General features: G+C 46.0%; 5 protein-coding genes across 5 annotated transcripts; 3 read left to right on the plus strand and 2 right to left on the minus strand.

The window, feature by feature from the left end:
* Window positions 1–1,211: 1,211 nt before the first annotated feature.
* On the plus strand, window positions 1,212–2,132 carry H6S33_012169 (uncharacterized protein; the record flags this gene model as incomplete). Its single annotated transcript, XM_044843550.1, has 3 exons — window positions 1,212–1,458; window positions 1,593–1,677; window positions 1,856–2,132. The coding sequence occupies 3 exons, from the start codon at window positions 1,212–1,214 to the stop codon at window positions 2,130–2,132; spliced, it is 609 nt and encodes a 202-aa protein (XP_044695837.1).
* Window positions 2,133–5,148: 3,016 nt separating this feature from the next.
* Window positions 5,149–6,782, plus strand: H6S33_012170 (uncharacterized protein; the record flags this gene model as incomplete). Its single annotated transcript, XM_044843552.1, has 4 exons — window positions 5,149–5,409; window positions 5,604–5,806; window positions 5,905–5,993; window positions 6,169–6,782. 4 exons carry the CDS (start codon window positions 5,149–5,151, stop codon window positions 6,780–6,782), a joined length of 1,167 nt encoding a protein of 388 aa, XP_044695838.1.
* Window positions 6,783–10,219: 3,437 nt separating this feature from the next.
* On the minus strand, window positions 10,220–12,410 carry H6S33_012171 (uncharacterized protein; the record flags this gene model as incomplete). Its single annotated transcript, XM_044843553.1, has 7 exons — window positions 10,220–10,727; window positions 10,783–11,094; window positions 11,153–11,304; window positions 11,361–11,368; window positions 11,428–12,039; window positions 12,102–12,206; window positions 12,263–12,410. 7 exons carry the CDS (start codon window positions 12,408–12,410, stop codon window positions 10,220–10,222), a joined length of 1,845 nt encoding a protein of 614 aa, XP_044695839.1.
* A 3,613-nt stretch (window positions 12,411–16,023) lies between these two features.
* Window positions 16,024–17,433, plus strand: H6S33_012172 (uncharacterized protein; the record flags this gene model as incomplete). The annotated part of the gene is made up of 2 exons (XM_044843554.1): window positions 16,024–17,161; window positions 17,228–17,433. The coding sequence occupies 2 exons, from the start codon at window positions 16,024–16,026 to the stop codon at window positions 17,431–17,433; spliced, it is 1,344 nt and encodes a 447-aa protein (XP_044695840.1).
* A 2,064-nt stretch (window positions 17,434–19,497) lies between these two features.
* H6S33_012173 (uncharacterized protein) lies at window positions 19,498–21,657 on the minus strand (the record flags this gene model as incomplete). The annotated part of the gene is made up of 4 exons (XM_044843555.1): window positions 19,498–20,201; window positions 20,263–20,889; window positions 20,945–21,283; window positions 21,348–21,657. 4 exons carry the CDS (start codon window positions 21,655–21,657, stop codon window positions 19,498–19,500), a joined length of 1,980 nt encoding a protein of 659 aa, XP_044695841.1.
* Between the last annotated feature and the right edge of the window lie 754 nt (window positions 21,658–22,411).

Below are 22,411 nucleotides of genomic sequence, written 5' to 3' on the forward strand. Positions count from 1 at the left end.
CGATGGGGGATTTGAAGTAGATACTGGAGAGAGTAGGGTCCTAGAGAAACTGTGGGGTAGAGGAATCTGGGGAAGAAGACAAGTTCACATGGGCTAGTTCGGTGTTGAGGGAACGCGCATGAGCCTCAACAGCCGCCGAGGCATGTGACGAAGGACGTCCGCCGTTGCACTCTAAAATGCCCTGAAGTCGAAGACAGAGGGGTCGCCCATAGAATTGTCGGCATCGCTAGTAATCCAACGCTCTGATTCGGTTCTGATTTGGCACTACAGATGAGTTATTCTACCCGGATGAGATAGCATGATCTTGCTTGTTTGGTCATTCGCCATTGACCCCTAAAATACTGTAATTGTTTAGTCATCATTCTGCCAGGCCTACAGATAGATTAATTGACTCCATGATTTACTCTCCCGCGAAGGGGCTTCTAATAAAAGATATTTATATGCATGTAGGTACATCTTTAAATCACTCTAATGGTACTCTAGGACTTTTGTGTGACACCAGGACGTTTATTTGGGATACACTTTAATAATCCTTCTTTATGAAACAAGAGACAAACAGGTCAAGAGTTTCTTCTACAGGAAAGTAGGAACAAAAGCTAGGATACTGTCAGTCAAAAAAGTATTACGAGACCGTGCGTGATAGCATTTTGCGGGTTCAACTCTCGTCGCTCGAAGAGCCATCCATGCTGATGACGGCCGGCCTTGGCGTGATGTCAACAGTCAAGTGCAGTGGGGGAAGTTAACGTTAACCACTCTAAAAACAGTAACAATTAGAATCCAAGTAAATAAATCCAGCCCAGCAGACAACCTTAGACCGCACACAACTACAAAACTTCACATTGTAAACATTAAATTCCACCTATGATTCCAGAGACCGACTGTACCGTGCTGGAAATTAAATCCCTGTAGTGTGTGTACCCCTAACCCTGATGCCAAGATGATTACCCCATTGAGGAAGGATCGGGTTTAAGAGTTATCGCTTGTCTAGTCCGGAGAGCCGTTTAACCCTTCCGCACGCACTGCCACAAGTAGCGCCACAGCCTTCACCCGGACCTTCGAAACGAAAGAGAAAAAAAAAATTAACCGTAGTTCCCCGAATCTCCGATCTATCATCGCATTTGCAAGAAACAACCATCCCATTTATCTCCACCCCCCCGCCTCAACCACCATCTCCACAGTCGTGCTCCCCCACCTCCACAACACACAAAGAAATGCGTTCCTCACTCGTCCGAAGCCCCGCGGTCAGGCAATTGACTGCCCGCCGTTTCGCATCCACTGCCTCAGAGACCACCGCCAAGACCACTTCCGAGGCCTCTGCGAAGGCCCAGGAAGCGTCAAAGAAGGCCCAGGACGCCGTCAAGGTTGCTGCTGGCAAGCTTGGTGCTGCCGCGAGCGGAGTTGGGAACTCGCTCATGAAGGTTGGAGGCAGAACGGGGAAGCTGATCCACACTGTTAGTGGTGAGTGTTTGTCGTGTGATGCGGAGTCGTTGATGGGGTTTATCCGGATATATCACGTTTCCCCCCCCATGATATAGATGGAATAGATGACCTCAATTCTATGACATGTGCTAACTTGGCATGGGCTTTGATAGCTATGATCCCTCCGGCTCAGTACTACGCCCGTGTTGGACTTGAACTGTCGAAATTGGTCTTCCACGGACAGAAGATGGCACCTCCGTAAATACCCCCACTCCCAGTTCACCATATATCACTCAATATCATCAATCGCTGTATATCAACATTGTTCACCAAATTTCACGCCTCCCCCGAACTATCATTGACCCTTACCCCTTATATTCCCCCCTATTATCACACCCAATTAGTAACCCTACATGCCCGCTAACCCACCACTCAGCAAGCTCGAGACCTTCCGCACCACATTTTCCCCTGTAATCAACACCCTCAAAGGCCTCCGCACCGCCCCCGCTGCGACCATCTCTAACATGTCGTCGCAAACCGCCTCCATGAACATGTCCCCCCGCTACCTCCTCGAGCGTCTTCAGGGTATCTCCCGTGCCCAGGTTGTCGCCGGGGGCGTGTTGGCCGCCGAGGTCATTGGCTTCTTCACAGTCGGAGAGATCATTGGAAGGAGGAAGTTGATTGGATACAGGGGCGCTGAGCAGCACCACTAGATGTATGTAGTCTAGATAGAAAAGGGCGTAATCTTTGTAAAGGGGATCTGGGTGTTTTTTCTTTTTGTGGGGTGGGATATGCGTCATGTGATACAATATGATGGGTTTGTGAATTCAAAAAATGAGGTGTAGGGGACGTGGGGAGAGGGGCTTTGTATAATCTTTTAGAGTGTTTGCATAAAAGAGCTTTTTATAAACAACATATTCTTCCTTTACTAACTACTTAGGTTTCGAATCGAATCTGGGGCTATTGGTACTTGGAGGGATGGGGAATTGTTATTAGTAGTCAGTTTTCAATTGGCATTCATTCGATAGCTACATGTATGTAGATACGTAGTTTTGTGGGACATAAGGTTTCCAGAATGACAGCGAAACTAAACACTTCATACAAACACGTTATCCTCATTGATCCGTGATGATATAGCTAATCAGTTCTCTGTGGTTGTCGGTTCCTTATTTATGTTATCTCTCCTTTTCATACTTTCAAAAGGCCATCAATTGTCAGACGTCTCGTTATGTTTCAGTACCAACTGGGTAACGCCCATCTCTTCCTTAACCGCTCTAAGCCAGCGGAAAAACCAAACCAACCCGCCAGAAATAGTGTAACACCACCACCGCCCCATTCATATTCATATCACAGGAGCACAGTAACAGGTAAGAACCCCAAACCGGGGCACTGCTTGATCTAGACAAGAGCCGTACACAGTAGAGTGTAACGCAAAATTGAAGGCAAGTAAGCCTCGGTTCACCTTTGTTTAGATCTCGAAACTACCCGTTAAACTGCTAGACATATAGATTAGGTATCTATAATAAGTTACGGGAGGCCGATTTGGTCTTTGGTTACATGTGTAGTTGCGCTGCGGTTGGCTGTCGACATGCCCAATCCTCTTGAACGGCAGCTTGTTCTAACAACAGTTCATCCGATCAATGTCTCTCGAGTGCATAAACCTTAAAGGCCATCTCGATACATGCAAGGCATGTGCGAGAACCCTAGAGTTGGAGATGTTCTTGCAAGATAGAAGCGTACCCTGACTACATGTAGATACATACATGCATGTACCTACCATCGTATCGATTTCTTCACTGTTTATAGGTTCCATATAGATGTCAACTCTCGAGGGTACATGTACCTAGGTTGCGGCATAAAGTTTAAATCTCGGAAAAGAGAAGTCTTCCTACGATGACGGGTCCCTACCAGTTTCGACGGATTGGGGCTGTCATTTTTTTCTTTCTGGACAGGGAAGAGAAGATGCGGTCCTGTCGTGGGGCGGGGGCTGCTGATGTTGGTGGCGATATCCACCTTCTCTTTCTTCTCTTGAGTGAGAATAGGTAATAGGCAGAATGTAGCTTACGTTGCCTACTAACTTCATGGATCTATGGATGTGCTGAAGATTAATCTGGTATGAATCTCGATCCGATAATTATAAGGTTAGGAAAGATACGTAGTATCGCCCACCCCCAGCTCCTCTTCCAACAACCAGAGGGCTGAGAGCACCCAAGAGGAATTGACATACAACCTTAAGCTCAAAGGCACAACTGTAGCTTTTAGTGGTGGTAGGAAAGTTCAAATAATATCCCCACTGTGTAAGTGGAAATCAACAACCCGCATAGCTAACGAAGGTCCAGACCTTAGCTTTAGGTCTCGGATCTCTTCCGGACTGCGTATATGCGGTTGTAGAGTACTATCACCTGTCCCAAATCTTGAAATTACGTTTCCCGGAGGTTTTTTGTGATCCTACTATGCAGTTTTGGGCCCAACTCCTGTAGGTGCTCTACTCGACTTTTACTCGAGATGGTCGCCCTTTTCCACACCGCGCCGCGTGTGTGCCTTGGTTATCCCCATCAGTCTCATTTAATGCGCCTTTACCTCGATCTTGCGCAATCACAGTCACCTAGAGTATCAGTTTTTCAAAGTCAATCGTTTAACACGCCCCACCCCCCCTTTCACAAGGCGTCTAGTAAGCAAGCCATTGAGCCAAGATTTTATGAGAGGAACTCACATGTGTAAAATGCCAAAGTGGATTATGTAGTATGGTTCAAGCGCCCGGAGGATAGCGACCAGGGTTCAGAGGAGCCTCACCCGTCCACCTCTCTGTCAGTCTCATCGGAGGGTTCGCCGTTGGCTGCTAGTAAGTGTGCCATTGGACTTGACAAGCGAAATCTGTATTACATACATGAGCTGAAGGGAATCCTGATTCTACGAATACCTACTCTGGAATCCGGTAGATGCTTGAGGTATCGTGAGTGCGGGACCGCTTCGCATACGTCTAGCAATATTAGTGGAGTGGAATTGGGTTGCAATTACCGTGATGGCAATTTAGATGAAGTCCTTGACGGTTGGGCAACACGGTCATTCCCTTCGCGTTTAAAGCGCCTGTTCCTCAAAGTGGGATGGACGGATATCTTAGGTCGATCCCCGCACCAGGCAACCCCTGGCCCTGGCGCGCGGTGGGTGTGGCTGACACCTGCTGTAGGGGCGCGTAATATCTAGTTAGCTGCCGGCACCTGCATCTCCTGAGTGGCATCCATCCCTCCATCTATCCATAACCCACAGAGGTACCGTAGCTGGTGGGTATCCATCCTTACAACCTTACAACACTGGCACATCGTAATGTTTCCCCCTCCCCCCAAACCCAACCCACCAACCCAGACCCAGCCTCAATGAGGGATCATCGTATCTCACCGGCCCCTCCTCAAAGTGCAGAGAATACAATTGCTGGGATGGTAAAAATGTGCATAGCGATCAGACAATACGATCAGGGGTGGTAGTCAGAAGAAACTCCTCAAGTGAGGAAGGAGGAGGAGAGGACTAGGTGGTGGTGGTCATATAGACCACCCCCCCACCCACCCACTCTCTTCTTTCGTTCATTAAATATAACTTCTGCCCTTTAATCTTTTGCCCATTTTATAAATCAATACAGAGCTACTACTAGTACTTCTTTTCACCTTCGTTTTTGCAATACCATCACCTTGAATGCAGTGACCAAGTCAGTTAACCTAGCTACGTACCACCACGATGAGAGGCCCAGCCGCCAACGTCCGCAGCCTCCTCGCGGTTCTCCTTGCGACCGGGATTCTGGTTCCTTTTCTCACGGCCCTCCGTTTGTTCATCATCATCCGCAAGACGCGCATTGGGAAGTTTTCGGCGGCCTATTTTGGAGAGGTGTTTCTGGTTGCGGTTGCAATGTTGAACACCGTTGAGACGGTTCTGTGGTTCTGGAACTCGTGGGAGGAGCTGAATGGTGGTGTTGATGCGATTGGCGTGCGGTATCTTCAGGTGAGCTTAACAACTATTAATTAGAGATCGGGGCGGTTTTTTTCTCTTCCGGACCGTCTCCACCTCTCTCTCTTGTTCCGAGGGTCTTTCGATTATTTCTTTATAGAAACGAAATGTACCATGTAGATAAGAGAGACAGCTGTATACGTATATCGTTTTATGAACAGCTTATTAATAGAACTTTTCTACCATAGCGAGCATTCTGGGCCTCCATAACATACACCGTACATCTCTGGGTTCTCAAGGGCGCCTTCCTCTCCCTTTACTACGACCTAATACCAACGCTCAACTGGAAGTCTCGATGGCTACTCTACGTTACCACGGGGTTGACAGTGTTGTCCTTCCCGGGAGTTTTGACTGGCCAGGCGCTGTTTTGTAGGCCTATTAACCGGAATTGGTATGTGTCTATATTACTCCTCCCACCACCATTGCCACCAATCCTGGTCATTAATTGCCTTGCAGGAAAGGCTGACGAAAAGGAAAAAATAAATGTAGGTCTATGGAATCGGAATTCTGCACGCACATCACGTCCAGGACTTGGATTGTGGCTTCCTCATGGGCTAATATTGCGACCGACCTACTAAGTAAGCTTGACCCTATCTATTTTTCATACAATAATTACTATCAATGGCCGAAATATCAATTACGATCTGATATGAGTAATGCGCATATAATTCATATGAGATTGAAATTGATTTCCTGCATGCCATTGCCAGTACCTTAAAACCATGCCACGAATCACCCAACTAACCCAGATAGTTTCCGCAATACCTCTCTGTATCATCTCGACGTTAAAACTTAGCACTCGTGAACGTTACGGATTCATCGCCATTTACGGCCTCTGCTCTCTTTCTATCTTCGCCTCCATCTTGCGCTTCTCCGTCCTTATCCACGACGCTACCACTTCCCCACCTCCCAACCTCAAGACCCTGCACGCGGTGATCTTCTGGTCTACTATCGAGGTTCTTTGTGCCCATATCTGCTTCTGCATCCCCGCTTTCCGTGTTCTAGTGCGTAAGAAAAAGGAACGCCGCCCCAGTAATGCGGCCAGCGAACGGTGCATCGAAAGCCGTGCGACGGTACGGACTACACCTGTCACGGGTGGCGGTGGGGAGTGGTTCGATTATGACATTGTGTCCCCGCTAGAGGAGAGCCCTATTACACCGTTGACTGGAGGTAGCGGCGAAAGCGGAATGCGAGGTGATAGGAGGAGCTGGCTTCCAAGAAGATGGTCGATAAGGGGTCCGCCCGAAGTGAGGACTATACCGGCGGGGTTGGAAAGGCAGCCTACAACGCTGGATAGGAATAATAGTAGAGGGAGGGGGTGGACACTAGTTGCGACGGAGGACAGGGTATCGACGGACTTGGTGTAAAGCCTTCATAGGGCCTGCATATTGGAGTTGGCTAGGTTCTCTTCTTTGTGGATGTTTGGAGTTATTTTTTGCTTTTTCTTTCTTGGGACCGGAGCTTGGGTTGGGCATTAATTTCTGATTGCACGGTACGGCGTTATTTTCTTTATGTCTTGGTTTTGGTTGGAATGTAATATAATGGGAAATCTGTTGGGATTTATTGGTTAGACTGGATATAATGAGCTAGGTTAATCATTAGTCGAATATTGGACGTGATGGAGAGTTGATGGAAGCACAATTGATTGGCTTGTGGATTGGGGGTGATCTAGCAAGTTATAAAGTAGTAAAATCGATAGGGAAAAGGTGCAGATAAGACATACATGACGTGTCCGGTCTTGCTGTCGTTTTGAAAAGCATGATACCCAACTTTGACCATTTAGCCCGGATGCTCCGAGTGATCTCGCATGAGCGGTAGGCAACTAAGCAACGGAAAAACAATATTCCATTCGACTAACTACATGTAACTATAACAAAACCACGCTAACCCCAAAGAGTAGAAACGTCTTGTCTTTCCGCCCCCCGAAACCTGTCATCTTTATTTAGTAGCGATCAGGCCAAGATAACCAGAACCAAGCGCCCGAAAGCCACAAAGCTTGTTTCAGTCTTTGTAGGTTGTACGTTAATAACTGGATTACATGAATGGACCTATCTTGTACAAAGATTACTCCATGTAGTTCTCTCTAGAGACACATGTATGCACAAGCACAGTTGAGTTATGTGCATTGCATGGGTGTCCGTCCCGGGGGTGGGTATTGGGAAGGGGAGGCGAGGAATGGCGGGGTACCACTTGAGACCTCATGGATTATTAATATGGGTATGGATTGCAGATCTCAAGTCCTATCAATTGACTCCAATATCAAGATATAAGTAGTACGTGGCTGATGTCGGTATTTCTAGCATGCGGATATCCAGCCATTGGAAGTGCGCCTATAGCGCCAGCTATATGTAGGCTTCTATATTCCATGATTCTCTGGTATGCAAGCTTGCGCCAGTCATGAATAAAAAGTATCTATACTACGGGCAACAGACAAGGCTGACAATAAGTACATAGCTACATGTATATTTCCAGCAGGAATTTAAGTTCTCAATTGCAAAAACAAGACCCAAATCATACTACATACTTCTGTGGCGCCCACTCAGCTTAGCTGGGCAACTTATGTGAGTGGTCACGGAATCACAGGCAACTCCCGCGTTGTGTTGTTGTCTTCTATTTCATTTTTCCTTTCTCCTGACTACACCAACAGCCCAGTACAAGCACACAAGATGAAGCTGCCTTCTAATTCCACAACCCGCGTATGTGTGGAGGCTTACCATTACATCTCGCATATAAACTGGCCATGGGCCATTCCGAGCCCCTCGGTATGAATTAGAAAGCGTGTTGGCCACAGTCACGTCAATGAAGGATGCGGGTTCGCGCGTATACAATAGCTATCACTTAATTATGTTTCAATCAGCTGCATCTGTGACCGCCTAAGTCCAGTCAGTTGGTACTACGTATATTGTGCCTAGCCACAACAACTTAAGGACTAGAATTGAATCATACAGCATGGGTACCAGAGTCACTCATCATGGTATTCTAAGTTGCGCAAATCCTTTTCTTTCATACAAGAGCCACCATCCAAAGACTCCGGTAAAATAAGTATGGTACCGAGAAGGAATGCCTTACATTAATTATAGCTTAAATGATATTTGAAACAGGGAATACCTGGTAATCTCCACCATTCTCAACCAAACAGGTGCCGACACAGCCTGGCTACATATACATAGGAACGTTGAACCCGAATAATAGAACGGGGCAGTGAATGTCTTGGCAGTCACGGGTTTTGTTGGTCGAGTGATGGATTATGAAGCTAACTCTAACTGACACATTCATTCGCCCGCATCATGGGATCAAAAGAAAGAAAAAAGAATTGTTTTAGCAACACCCCGTTTCGATCGGGGGACCTCCGGGTTATGAGCCCGGCGCGCTTCCGCTGCGCCATGTTGCTTGAGTGAATCAGCCGGGAATCGAACCCGGGTCGGGCGCAATTCATATGAATGGCAAGCGCCCGTGATACCCCTACACCACTGAATCATATTTCTAAAAACCTTAGAAAATATATGAGGCATTTCTATTACGTTCATTGTAGCACAGAGAATCATCTACGATCACTCGGGTTTTCTTCAACCAAATCCAATACCTTAACGTCAAAACGGGTAAAAATATAAGCTAACCAAAGAATAAGTCTACAATAGCCTTCTCTGTGCATGAATCTTCTTTTGAGCCTTATTTAATCCCTAAATCCTTTTTAAATAACACTTATCGGGGCCTTATTATGGTGAATAAGCCTGTTGTAATCCTATAGTTTTGTTAAGGATTTGGTAAGGGTTTTATGAGGCCTGGATTCTTACCCATTGAGACCGTTGGTAATTCGATCGTGAAACTCGCTTGACTTCTGAATAAATATGTCCGCCGTGCTGCTGTGTTATACACATCGTCACATAATCCCCATCGCAGACGGGAATCCCCCACCCGTACAAGTATTGTCGCGTGAGCCTATAGTAGCATATATGAACATTTCATGGATGTTTATAGTACTTGGTAATGTATTAGGGATGATCCCTGAATACGTATGTACTGTACGTATATGTAGTACGCGTGCAGTCTGTTCTAGCTATGGGCGATTCAATGACTTTTCTACGCCCGAAATTTTGTGGGCTAGCTAGGAAGAGGCTTGCAATGATCAGATGATTATCAGCGAAAGGGATAGAAGCTCGGTCAGTCCTAATTCGTTCAATTCGTAGAATAAATATCTGTAAAAGTAATGCATTTCAAATGCCATGAAAGAAAAGAAAAGAAAAAAGAATGCCCCGCATAACCTACATAACAATACATATGGAGCGGTAAATGTGTCAAAAGTAATTTTACCAACGGTAGTAAATTATTTACCACCGGTGGTATAAGCACTGAATTTCAGTCATTGTATCTGCACGCTATCCTACATTAGTACATTTCCACCGGTATAAACACTGAGTTTCGGTCTTTATGCTGCGCTATACTAAATAAGTAAATGTTCAATCATTAATGCCAAAACTTATGAAATTTCCCACCGGTGGTGAAATACCGCCACTGATGGTGAGATTCCCCATCAGTGGACAATTTTCATATATATTGGCATTATATGGCCCCTTTTGGCCAAAAGGTCTGTGCTTTTATCATAAAAATTAGCATTATAGGGTATAAATACTGGTATTATTTTCACCACCGGTGGTAAAATAATTTACTACCGTTGGTAAAATTACTTTTGACACATTTACCGCCCCATAAATACATGCATATTATGCATACAATCAATAACCAGTATCAAAATTAGAAATTAAACATAACACAACATAACACAGCAACTCATATAATCATATCATCAAATCCAGTTCCCCTCTGGCTTCTCCACAATAGGAGATCCAGTAGCCATGCTGTTCCTCCCGGGCCCATTAATCCCCTCACACGATACTTCAAACGGATTCCTATCACCTCCCCTCATTCTCGGCCAGCCGTAAGCTGAGTGACGAGGAGCTTCTGCTCCCGCGCCCGCCCTCTGCATCCCAAGGCTACTAAAAAGCTCCTGAAAGATCCCATTTGGAGGAGGGGTTTTTGCTGGTAGTTCCGGCTCCGGCTCCGCGGGTGAGGAATAGGAACAGGAATTTTTGATGCAGAAGTGATGGTATAGATAGTATACTATGAACATTGCGAGAAGCACCGCAAGAGAAAGGCTAACGGAGAGACCGATTATGGCGGATTTGGAGAGAGTTTTCCGGGTGGGTTCTAAGGGCGCGGTGTCTGGGCCGGGGGAGATCTCACTAGAAATGAATACCGCCTCGAGCCCTGGGGCCCATGTTTCTGGTGCGTTTAGAGTTGCGTCTCCATTAGACCTATGCGATTCCGATCAGATATTTCTATTCAAGGTCCAGACTGTTCATCACTTACCCTCCACCGATCTTGTCCGAGATAGGTTTCGGCACTTCCCACTTTGTCCCATTCGGCTTATATTCCGGAACCCAATCCAAAGTAACCATATCAAATAGCGAAATTGTATTTGGTTGCCAATCACACTCACCCGGTAGCGTCCTTCCCCGGCGGCCGCCAACTGTCATGAGTTGCCTGTTACCGACAACATGACAGGTATGGGAGCGGCGTTCGTCTTTCCCTTCAAAGATCTTAATCCACCGGAAGGAGGGTATCGAGAGAACGTAAACTTGGTCAAAATTATTAATACCGTCCCAACCGCCATATATGAAGCTTTGTACATTAGTTTGGTGTGTCCATTATGATACGATAAATTAAATCGGGAACGTACATGTTATGACTAGATTTATCGGGTGCGGAGACAATGACCATACAAAAATCTATGCGTGGGCTTGGAATGTCGCCAGTGGCAGTTTGGTTATACCAAGTTCCGCCGACAGCGATGGAGTTAATGTCGAAAATGCCTATATTACTCATTGAAATCTATTATTGTTACTAAGGAAGCTGTGGTCATTATTCGCGGAAGGATTAATACAAACCAGGTCACCTGATGCAATATAAATACACGTTAGAACTATCATTGACCAAGGATCGGAGGTAACTAACCTTTCCAGTCCATACTATTGGCGGATGGGTTCTTGTAACCGCCCCCCAGGAGAACCAAGATCCCTTTACTACCAAGATCAGGGATATTGACCATCTGCGCATTTGCCCTGTAAGATGTATCACCCAAGCCGTCTGTTCCGAGTTTCGAGGCACTTTCGTCCGTGAGATTGAATGCGTAGAAGGAGTTAACGAATGAAACCCCAGATGTGATATTTGATTCTGATACAGGTAGCGTTCCATTATCGATTACACCGCCAAGATGAAACGCAAGTCCTTGGCTTGAGACAACAGTGCTTGCGCCGTTGGACAAGCGTGGCATTATTGCCGAATTATTTTGAAAGCTGAATGGGGCCCATGTTGTTTTTTCTACATCGTATTTCCACATCACAGCGTCGTCCGTAGTAGGGGCAGCGTAGCCAACAAAGGAATCATTGAGTCTACTTGTGGTACCGCCATAGAGATACAGGAAATTTTTCCATGGCCATAGTGCACCACTCGTCAGTGGAGGCGGACGAGTGCTTTGCTGTTGCTCTTGGTAATCCAGGACCTTAAGAGGCATATCGCCCCGCCAGGACCATTGTTGGGTCATGTCCAATGATATTAAATGCTTATCTGGAGAGTTTAGAAAATGGTTAAAGAGTGACATGAATCCACAGGGTGGACAAAGAACTAACTTATTCCTACTTGTTGGGTACCGGGTTGTTTTTCTCCGGTGGAGTTTAGGTCGACGAAGACTTCTACGCCGCCGTCAATGTAGATTTTTCCATTCAGGATTGCGGCTTTAATTTGGAATTAATGTCAAAGCTGAAACAAATAGGTTGGCAAGACTACTTACATTGATGATCCCACCGGCTGCATACATTCTTGATAGGATCCAACTGCTGTGAATGAACCAGCAAAGACTGAAAAATGATAGTAACTACGAATACGACGAAGAAATTACTAGCGCTCAAATTTCTAGGATAGAAGGAGCCAAGAATCATTGCAAAGTATCGGTCGCCGAAAAGAAGGTATATTGTAGGACAATTAAAAGGGCCGACACGACAGGTTGGAAGGTTTCGAATTTCTAAAAGATGGAACAAGACAGCCGCGCCTAGAGGAGCTGGTGGGCATCTTACAGCCTTTATCAAACCTTAAGGGGAAGCGGGGGCATTGAGAAAGGCTGCACCTTTCCTCACATATGTAGGACGGGCGAATAGCTATACATGATGAGATATGATGTGGTTCGCCTAATCGTTGGGCTGTAGCCAGGAATCATACATGCAGTGTGCGTAAGTGCGGACATATGTAGCCGGAAACCAATGGGACCGTTCAAAAGGCGAAAACCCTCCAAGAACCTTAAGGTTTCCATTTTTATTCCGTGGGGCGCAGTAAGAATTTCTTTTCTTTTGCGCTTTCCCTCCATCACGCACAATAGTACCGAATCTGATGGTTGGCGTGGACATGTGCAGACCGCGCGGGATTGAAGCATACCAATTTTTCAGCGTTATCGAGTCCCCAAGCAGATACTTAACAGGCTGCGCTGAAGTTCCGCTTGATCGTATCCTAAAGTATGATGATTATAAGCTTTGCCCGGTGATACCTGTTCTGGTTTTACTATATATGTTTGGAGTTCCGGATCTGATTGCTATTGGATAGTACCGATTTGTATGTACTCGTAGTTTTTTGACGTTTCCGGACGCGACCACTATTGCATGCCATACAAAAGATAGCCTTGGCGGGTTTTTTCTGTGTATGCAATAGCAGTTGCGTCCGGAAACGCTGTGAAATTGCGAGTAATCTTTCTGCCTTCACGTCAAACCTCATATGTAAACTTAGGGGGAACATACTCGATCCGAAAATCTAGTTCGTAACATGGCTTATGTACCTGTAGTCCATGCACACCATCGTTTCCACAGGTCATGAACTTCTAGACTTAGGTGAGGAACGTGAAGTGATTAAGTACTTTCACGAGCATACGCATATGCTTCTGTACAACTTGAGATGTGCATTGCTGATGGGTTTGCTTTTAAGAGCGCCTAAAACTGCTTCTTAGAATGATCCTTGAAACCTGTTGCTATCCCGAATAATGCATTGCAACGGACGGAAAAATGATTCTATTGGTTAATGGTCCGTGTCTAGGCCGGCTGCTTAGGAAAATAATAAGATCAAACCCTAACAAAGATTATGACAGTTGAGAATTGTGTGTTTTGATCATGAACCTAGAGACCGGAAACCCATTTTCAGTCTGTTTCTAGCTGAGGCTAAGTTACAACTGGGAGAGCAGAAGGCCGAGACGATAACTGAGATTGAGTTCTGATTTTAAAGGTCAATAAAATATCCCCGAGGGAGATTTTCCATGGACCTCATCCCTTAAAGTACATGTAGGTATGCATGCCGTTGAAATCGTTAGAGCTTCTTGGCTGCACATGTAATGCATGGCGTGAAGATTGACGTCGACGACATGACATGTGCATATGGAGAATACCGCATCCCTCCTGAGTTCTTTTCGAAATGTACCTAGTTGCTCTGCTGAAACTTCCTGTATTTGATGATTTTCTCCGTATCCCCCCTTATTTGCGCATGAATGATGAGGATGATGCCATTCGATCGAGCTAAATTATTTTCATCCCTTTGTGGTGTTTCTAACAACTAAGACTTTCCAAAGAATTACTAACAAAAACACTAGTGTAAAGAAACCGTAGAAGCCTTAGTCTCGTTTCCATGCAATTTGGTAAAGCTTAAACCAGTTCATGGCAGGGCGAAGTAGAGTAGAGAAACCTGATATATGATAGCAAGTGCACTATGCAAGGGACGCTCTCGGAGTAAAGTGGCCTGAGCAGTGTGTGCCATGATCAAGTTTTGTTTCCTATCAAGCAATCTGTACATAAGTTAAACAAACACTCAGCATATTGTTCTGCCACGTGCTTGGATAACTGTAACGGATACAGTTATGTCTTTGTGCAGCTGAGATTTGGAAGAAAGTGATTAAGATCAGATTAAAAAAATAAAACACGCGTTCTAATATATATTCTCTTATCAGATCTTGATAACTTATCCATACGCCTAAGCCCTTCCACCTCTAACCTCATATCTCCTCAGGGCTTTTTTTGGATCGTTGTCCGGAGCTATTGGCAAATAGAGTATATTTCCTGGCTTCCGACGAGTGGCTTGAACTTAAACCCATTAATGGGGAATGCTAGTGTCGGGGTTCGAAGGCCAGAATATCTGAGAATAGACAGGGAGGTAGATGCATGTGTTTGAAAGACAAACACGAGACCGAGTTGCTCTATGGCATAACGTGGATGGATACTGGCATACAAGGGACCCGGGTTGTTTTTTCCCCCTATGTGAAGGGAGAGTAGAGTGGTAGAGTGGGTAGAGTGGAGCACCAGCTGGCTATGCGTAAAGCCTTCAACTCACACATTCATGATCCATGGCCTCTGGTTGTACTGCTCGTACACAGAATTTTTTTTTAAAGGTTTACAGGGTCACTTATCTACTAGGCGCGGTGGGCCCTCATGCGGCCCTTTGTTCGTGACTAGAAAAAAAGGGAAATATTGTTGATCTTTCTTTGTCCTCATTCGGCTCTAAAAACAACTATGCGCAATCTCTAGTGACTTTCCCGATTAGTACATTCATTCCATGAAGAATCACATAAATCATCTACATATCTCCAATGGTAAGTACGTGTAGCTATAAGGCCAAGCTAGTACAATAGAGGCCGCAATAGAGAAATGCTCATCAGTTCTCCGTCTTCGAGATTCCTCCTCTCAACCTGGTAGTGCATGATATGTAGAGAAATTATTATCTCCCTCTATCTCGTTCTCTTTGTGCTTGTGAGTTTCGTCCTGCTGCTAACCTTCGGCAGCTCATGTGAGCGATGACCAACGGCATTGATAGCTACCTACACCATACGTACATAGAATTAAGAGTGTGATTAACCTTGCTGACCCTTGATTGTTTCTTCTCAAGCGGCCCCACTCTACGATTGCGTTGTATCTCATTCCGTCATCCGAGGGAATCCAAAGAACTTTGTAGTCGAGTTTCGGACTTTCATTCCTGACGGCTGGGTGCTAACTTCGAGTCTAGATGTCTTTGTTGAGCGATGTTTCTCCGGCGCGCTGGAATCCCCAGGCCCTGGTTTTTAATATATAGGAGATAAAAGATCAATCTATACCATACTTTTGATTGATCTATATATACCAACGGGCGTTATATCCGTCCTCAATTGAGAGTCACGGCCGAGGTAGTTTCCACTTGTAGCTATCAGCGTCTTACGGTTTTATTTCGTGTGAGTAGTTCAACTGTTTGTTAACGCCTTATAACTTATGCCGTAGTTGCTAATATCCGTATCAAATCAGGCAAGCACACCACTTGGCAACAAATATTAGTTGCATATGGATCTTGTACTTTCATAAGAAGCTGTCTGTTACTCATAAACCAACATATGGTCGAAGATTTTCTCCATACAGAATAAAAGGATATCGAGAAGCCCCCAGTGTAGCCTTCGGAATGAGACTAGAACCTTGTGCCTTCCAGTCCAAATATTCTCCGACACATATACCAACACTCCTGCAGTATAACCGAGATTTTCTTCTCTTTCCTGCTTCTATAATGCCACAATATACCCCCGAACAACCAAGGGAGTGTAGCTACACTGCTTCCCCCACGAATGTCCCATTCCCATTGACGACATCTGCGCCCACAATTGCAGCCAGACGTCTAGGCACACCTCCGACAGAGATAATCAAACCAGAAAGCCTGCAATACGATCACAAGATCTATATACAAAATCTAACACCACCTGTGGATATTGTATCTCCAACTGTTGTAGCTGCAAGAGACTACTATTTGAATCTCAACTACCAGCTAGATACACCACCGTATTCTGGCACGGAGGCAGACGCACTGCAGATGAGAATCCATCCAGCAGTAAGAAATATCGCACAAGCATCGACCATTCCCCGCAGACATTCTGCCGCGCTAGAGCCATATCCAAGGCCTAGGATGGTGGATATCAAAGCTGATGATATCCAGTTACCCCGACGGGGAAGTGCATCTCCCCCGCGGAATTTCAGTGAAAATGAGTACCAGGACGTAAAGAATGACGTGGATCGAGAGTGGTGGAAACAGAAGGTAAAGGACGAGGATTTTGATGACTCTGGCGTGTCGTTCGGCTCAAAGGCTCAGAAGGCGGCATGCACGCAAAATATCGTTCAAGATGCAGCTGTACCAGAACAGCAAATACACAATCCGCTTGATCCCAGATTGCTTGGCAATATTCCCTTCTCATATACGGCAAACAAACTCCGCGAATGGGGTGATGTATATCTCTTCAATTCGTCAACCGCAGATGCGTTTGTCCGGGCTATTGCTATCCCACCCGCTCAGTCGTCCAGAGCCCGTCACGCTCATGTCTCTCCAAATGATCTTCATCGGGCTCTATCAGACTTTTCAATATCCACAAAGAGCATCAAGCAAGAGGACGATGAGGAGCAAGAGGAAGACGAACCGAACACAGCAAAGCAGCTTGTCAAAGTGAGGATTATCCCACAGTCAAGGTCGAGCAGGCCGTTTTACATGCAGAAATACTTCCCAATAAGAAAATCAAGTTCGTGTAGAATCAGAAAACATGTTGCCTCGCCACGGCATCACATCAGACATCAGGAAGAGCATTATCAGGGGACCAAGGTTGAAATTTTGCAGAACGTAGTTAAGCTGAAAACTCAGAGGAGGCCGGCTGTGCCGATACGTTAGTCTTACCCTCCAAGCTCCTCCAATTAACCTTTTTTGTACTGACTTTCAAAACATATACCAGATATCGAATATTCGCTGCACCGTGCACCGCTTCTGGCGGCGATACTGCTAAGTGAGCATGTAAAGAGGGGTGCCACTGTAGAGATTCCATTACTATTCCCAGAGGTCTGGGAAGATGTTGTAGAGTGGATGTACACTGGCAGTGCAGGCTCAAATGTCAGTGCAAAGGTTAGAGAGACGATCGAATATCTTGGAGGGACGGTTTGATATGGTTTCTTAATTGCTTCATTTTCTCATTTTTTGTAATGACATTTATTTTTACCCTTTTCGCGTTATTTTCTCATTCATTTTCCATAGGATCTGATGAATTTTTCAGAAGGCTGTTTGTAGCGAGCGAGCGAAAGGGTGGTGTGTATGTGTAATTAATGATATGATATGAACATGATGCGATACTATGAAGGCCAAGTTGCCATGAAAGATCTTGAAGTTCGACTTGTCGGAATGGAGTATTCCCGTTATCATGTGCATACTATGGTCACATAACGTTACGTATACTACAGAAAAAAATGTAGACTACAGGTACCCCTAAGTTCAGAGTGCTATAGGTATTCGTCCCAGAATACCCTATTAGGAATTAATTCACCCATCATTAAGAGTAATTAAAGTAATTTGAGACGATATTTTTTGTTTGATTTGATAACTGCGTACGTCGCTCGAAAGGGATTCAATCACTCTAAAGGGATTCAATCACTCTGAAGGAATTCAAACTCACTCATTGTATATAATGCGATTTCGTAGTACCCAGACTATGATAGTTTCTAGAGAAGCTTCGAGAAAAAAGGCTTGGAATGAATCTACGTGCACCTTAAAATACTAGACAGGAGAAAGTGCCAAGTGCTGTACTCACTAATTACGTCAGTGCTAGCAAGAGTAGAGGGTGAGTGAGAGTTCATGTCCAAAAACTACGAGTATAACCATTTAAGCCTAGACCCAACAAGGCCAACACACTTCTTTGTACTCAGAAACAGATATCCGTAAAACCCAAAAATGGCGCTGGGGATAACCACCAACATACTGCGAACAACTTCAATCACGGTGGCCATGGAACTGCGAAACAAAGAGCAAAGGACAATTAACTCCGCTACTCAAACAAAAACTCGAATAAAAAGAATTAAATCACCACCCTTAAGCTTCTCCTGGCCTTGAATTCTACAACTTTCTATCTGAGGAAAGTTCAGATCCAAAGCGTCACTTCTGATGGTCATTGTGCGCTACTAAGGATTTTTTAATAATAGTCACACAATCAGTAATGACAAATGAAAAAGAAAACTTGTACACACCTACTTGTAGCTTTGCGTGGAGTTTCTGCGATGTTCTAGATCTGGCTGGTCTGGATTCAACCATATGTACAATGGCTTGGTCTTCTTTCCTTCTATGATATCTGCGAGCCGTCTGAACCAGGAATTAACCCTCGCGGAACCAAGGCGTCATTGAAAGAGATGTATTACACCTTGTTCAGGTTCGGAAACCATATTGAACGGGTGTAAAAGGAAAGAATTATAATCCCCGGCGATATAAAGAAAAAAGAAGCATCATGATCATATGAGCGCTCACGTGCACGGAGATAAGACTCCGTCCGTACGACATGCGAACAAATTCATCAATAATCACTCGGTAGCTCTAAGCTAATAGAGATATTGGAGCTCTTGAATTCAACTCAGTTGGTCCCTGAAAGCCATTGACCGAGGCCACTTAACACCAGGGTCAGGTGAAAATTCTGGATTATGCAGTCATTTCTTTGTTTCAAGGTTTCTCACATCGTAGCCGACTGTCCCCGGCGCAAAGACGTCCCCAAAGCTAGGGCTTTAATGAATTATCAATCATCAATCAGCTAGGGCTTGGTTGAATGCGGTGTTTCACTGCTAACAATTGGATTTAATACTATTCTATTGGTTGTACTAGCAGGAAAGATACGCTAGGTGAGTAGTAGAGTTACCGGCTTCCCTATTAGGCCTCCTTCGTGCGTATCTTTTGGGTCTCACTACTAATGACGGCTGCTTGTGTCAATGATCTCGAGGTTGGGAAAGTATTATGATAGCACATAAGTACGCATGTCTCTGGTAGTTAAGTAAATACGTATGAGTACTCTACATTAGCACAAACGATATATCAAGAAACACAAATACAATATGCCCCCTTACTTCCGGATCCCACCAATTCCCACCTCCCATTCCTCAGAAAACAACACAGATATGCACACAATATATACTCGAATCAAAAAAAACCCTATACTACTAGCTCTACAAACAACCAAACAACCCCATACATCCCCTACTCCACAAAAACCCCACTCCTCCCCCCCTCCTTCCTCGTAACCCTCACCTCCCCAATCACCATCCGCTTATCCACCGCCTTACACATGTCCACCACCGTCAACCCCGCACCCACCACCGCCGTCAGCGCCTCCATCTCCACGCCCGTCTGCCCCACACACTCGACCGTCGCCTCAATGTGCACATACCCGTTCTCGCCCTTGCCGCCGCACGCCTCGACACTGACTTTGACGCCGCTGACGAGGATGGGGTGGCAGAGCGGGATGAGGTCGGGGCACTTCTTGACGGCCATGATGCCGGCGATGCGGGCGGTGGCGAGGACATCGCCTTTTTTGAGCGCGTTGGTACGGATGAGGGTTAGGGGGGTGGGGTTGGAGAAGTGGACGCGCCCGGCGGCGCTGGCGGTGCGAGAGGTGACGGCTTTTTGGGTGATGTTGACCATGTGTGCTTCGCCGGTGGGGGTGAGGTGAGTGAGTTTGGGTTGTTCGGGAGATGGAGGGGGAGTGGTAGGCTTGGTGGAGTATGCTCGTGCTTGGAGGAAGGATGGGGGTGGGAATGGGGGTGGGAATGGGGGTGGTATTATTGTGCTTAAAGGTGAAGAACTCCGCGTAACGCCTGGAAAAGAATGATGTCCCCAGAGAGCCGGCCTATGTCCCACTGCTGCCGCCGCCGACGTCGCTCCTACTCCCCTATGATCCTTATCTATATCCACTGTCAATCTAAGAAGTTGCAAGGACTGGCAGGTTTATAAAGACCTACCCACCGATCAAGATCATAGGGCGATTCTTCATATTCTCCAGCTCACCCATGCCCGCATGTTTCTCCTTCTTTCTCCTCACTGCCACACCCACGACATCTAGTAGCTCCCTCTCCATTACCGCTCTATCACCCGCACCAACCTCGGCCTCTCGGTCTCGGTATTTTCTCATCATGTCCCGTAGACTAACCTCTGCATCTCCAAATAGACACACCTTGAGGTTGCCGTCTCCCGTGATGCGGAGCCTGTTGCAGCTTCCGCAGAAGTTGTGCGTCATGCTCGTAATGAAGCCGACTCGGCCCTGGTATCCAGGGACATACCAACTCTTGCTTGTGTCATTGGGCCGCTGGGATGCCATCTTCTGTAGGCTGGGATGTGTAGTGTGAATGAGGTCCACCATGTCCTTGTATGAGACCATCTTCTTTTTGTTCCATTTGTTGCCATCGAATGGCATGTATTCGATGAAACGTACTTCAATGGGCTTGTCGCGCGTCAACTCGACAAAGTTGCCAATCTCGTTATCATTGACACCTTTCATGACGACCGAATTGATCTTGAGGATTTTGTCAGAGCCGGGGGCGCCGAAGCCAAGAGAGAGTGCATTATCGATTGTTTTGAGAACCTGTTCGAGACCTACACCTCATTCATTAGGCCCCAAATCCTAACCACCCAAAAAGGAGCAACATACCTTTCCTCCTAGTCATAAACTGAAATTTCCATGGATCCAGTGTATCCAGGCTCAGGTTCAGTCCCGTCAACCCCGCGTCCACCATGCGCTCCAGCTTGCGATTCAACGCAATCCCATTACTCGTCATCGCCACCTCTTTCAACCCCATACTCCTCAACTTCCCTAGCTCCTCCACCAGCTCTACTATATCTTTCCGCACGGTGGGCTCCCCGCCTGTTAGTCTGATCTTTGTGACGCCCTGTGAGACAAACAGACGTGCGATTTCGAGAATCTCGGGGGTAGAGAGGAGGTGTGCGGGAGGCGAGAGCGGGACGCCCTCTTCGGGCATGCAGTAGACACCTGTATTAAAACTGTCAGCATCCACGGATACTACCAGCTGGGGGGGGGTGAACTGGGCACATACATCGTAGGTTACAGCGCTCGGTAACAGATATTCGGAGATATGTGTGTTGGCGCCCGAATGTGTCAGTCAGGAACTCTGAGAACGGCTTTGCAGACTTCCTGAGTTGGTCTAATCGGGGTGTCGTCGTCGTTGTCGTCGGAGCTGAGAATGGGAGCTGTAAACTGGCATCTTCTTCCTCCTCGACAGCAGCAGTGAGGCCTGTTGCGATCGTTCGCCTCTGTGCTACTGGTACTGGTATTGACGGGAGCCTGCGTAAGTATCTTATTGTGGGGAGGCGGGAGCACCGCGATAATAGTGTCGAGGTCGCCATCGCTCGCTGTTTAAAACAGAATTGGTAATATTAACTCAAGTAAAGATGTCCAAATCACCCTATCAGTCTCTGTAGAACTCAGGGTCCGGTAGGTAAAGAAAGTATTAACAAGCAGCCATGAAAAAAATATATAGATATCCTGCAGGAGAATAATAAATCCAATCAAGAATTTAAGGAAGCGTCGACCCCACTCAATTAAAGTAGGTAGCTAATTGCTGCTTATCGATAAATGCCTAACCGCCAAGCCCCATTATGCCAGGGTTCTGGTGTGCCCGCCGCATCCCGGGAAAGGGTCCCGGAGAAACACTCCCGCGAAGAAATTTCGTGATAATACGTACTCGTAAAAGAAACGAGAGAAACGAAAAAAAGAAAAATTTCATCGGAGTTCCGGGGCTTGGAGGTAAAGTAATCGGGAAGCCCCTGGACTGTTTGCCTGCCTAATTGATGCCCGGCAATCTCTGTGTCCGCAATTACTGAAGACTTAGGTGGCTTGGCGACAGTTGCAAGCGATCTCTAGTAATAATGTACTACTAGTGCAAGATCTTGATATTCACCAGTTGAAGTGCAGATTCGAGGTCTGAAACTCGAGATATTTTTCTGTGCGTCCCAAACAATTGATAACCTGAAGGCAGCACACAGAAAAAACAGCATAGATGAAATACTACATAGTGACGAAAGTTAACTGGGAATGCAGTACTTGCACAGCCCCAAGCACTACAGCTTCTGTTTCGAATGATAGAAGGGTAAAGTTTGA

Source organism: Morchella sextelata (assembly GCF_020137385.1).
Source record: "Morchella sextelata strain SCLS chromosome Unknown scls_7, whole genome shotgun sequence".
Classification (NCBI taxonomy): Eukaryota; Fungi; Ascomycota; class Pezizomycetes; order Pezizales; family Morchellaceae; genus Morchella; species Morchella sextelata.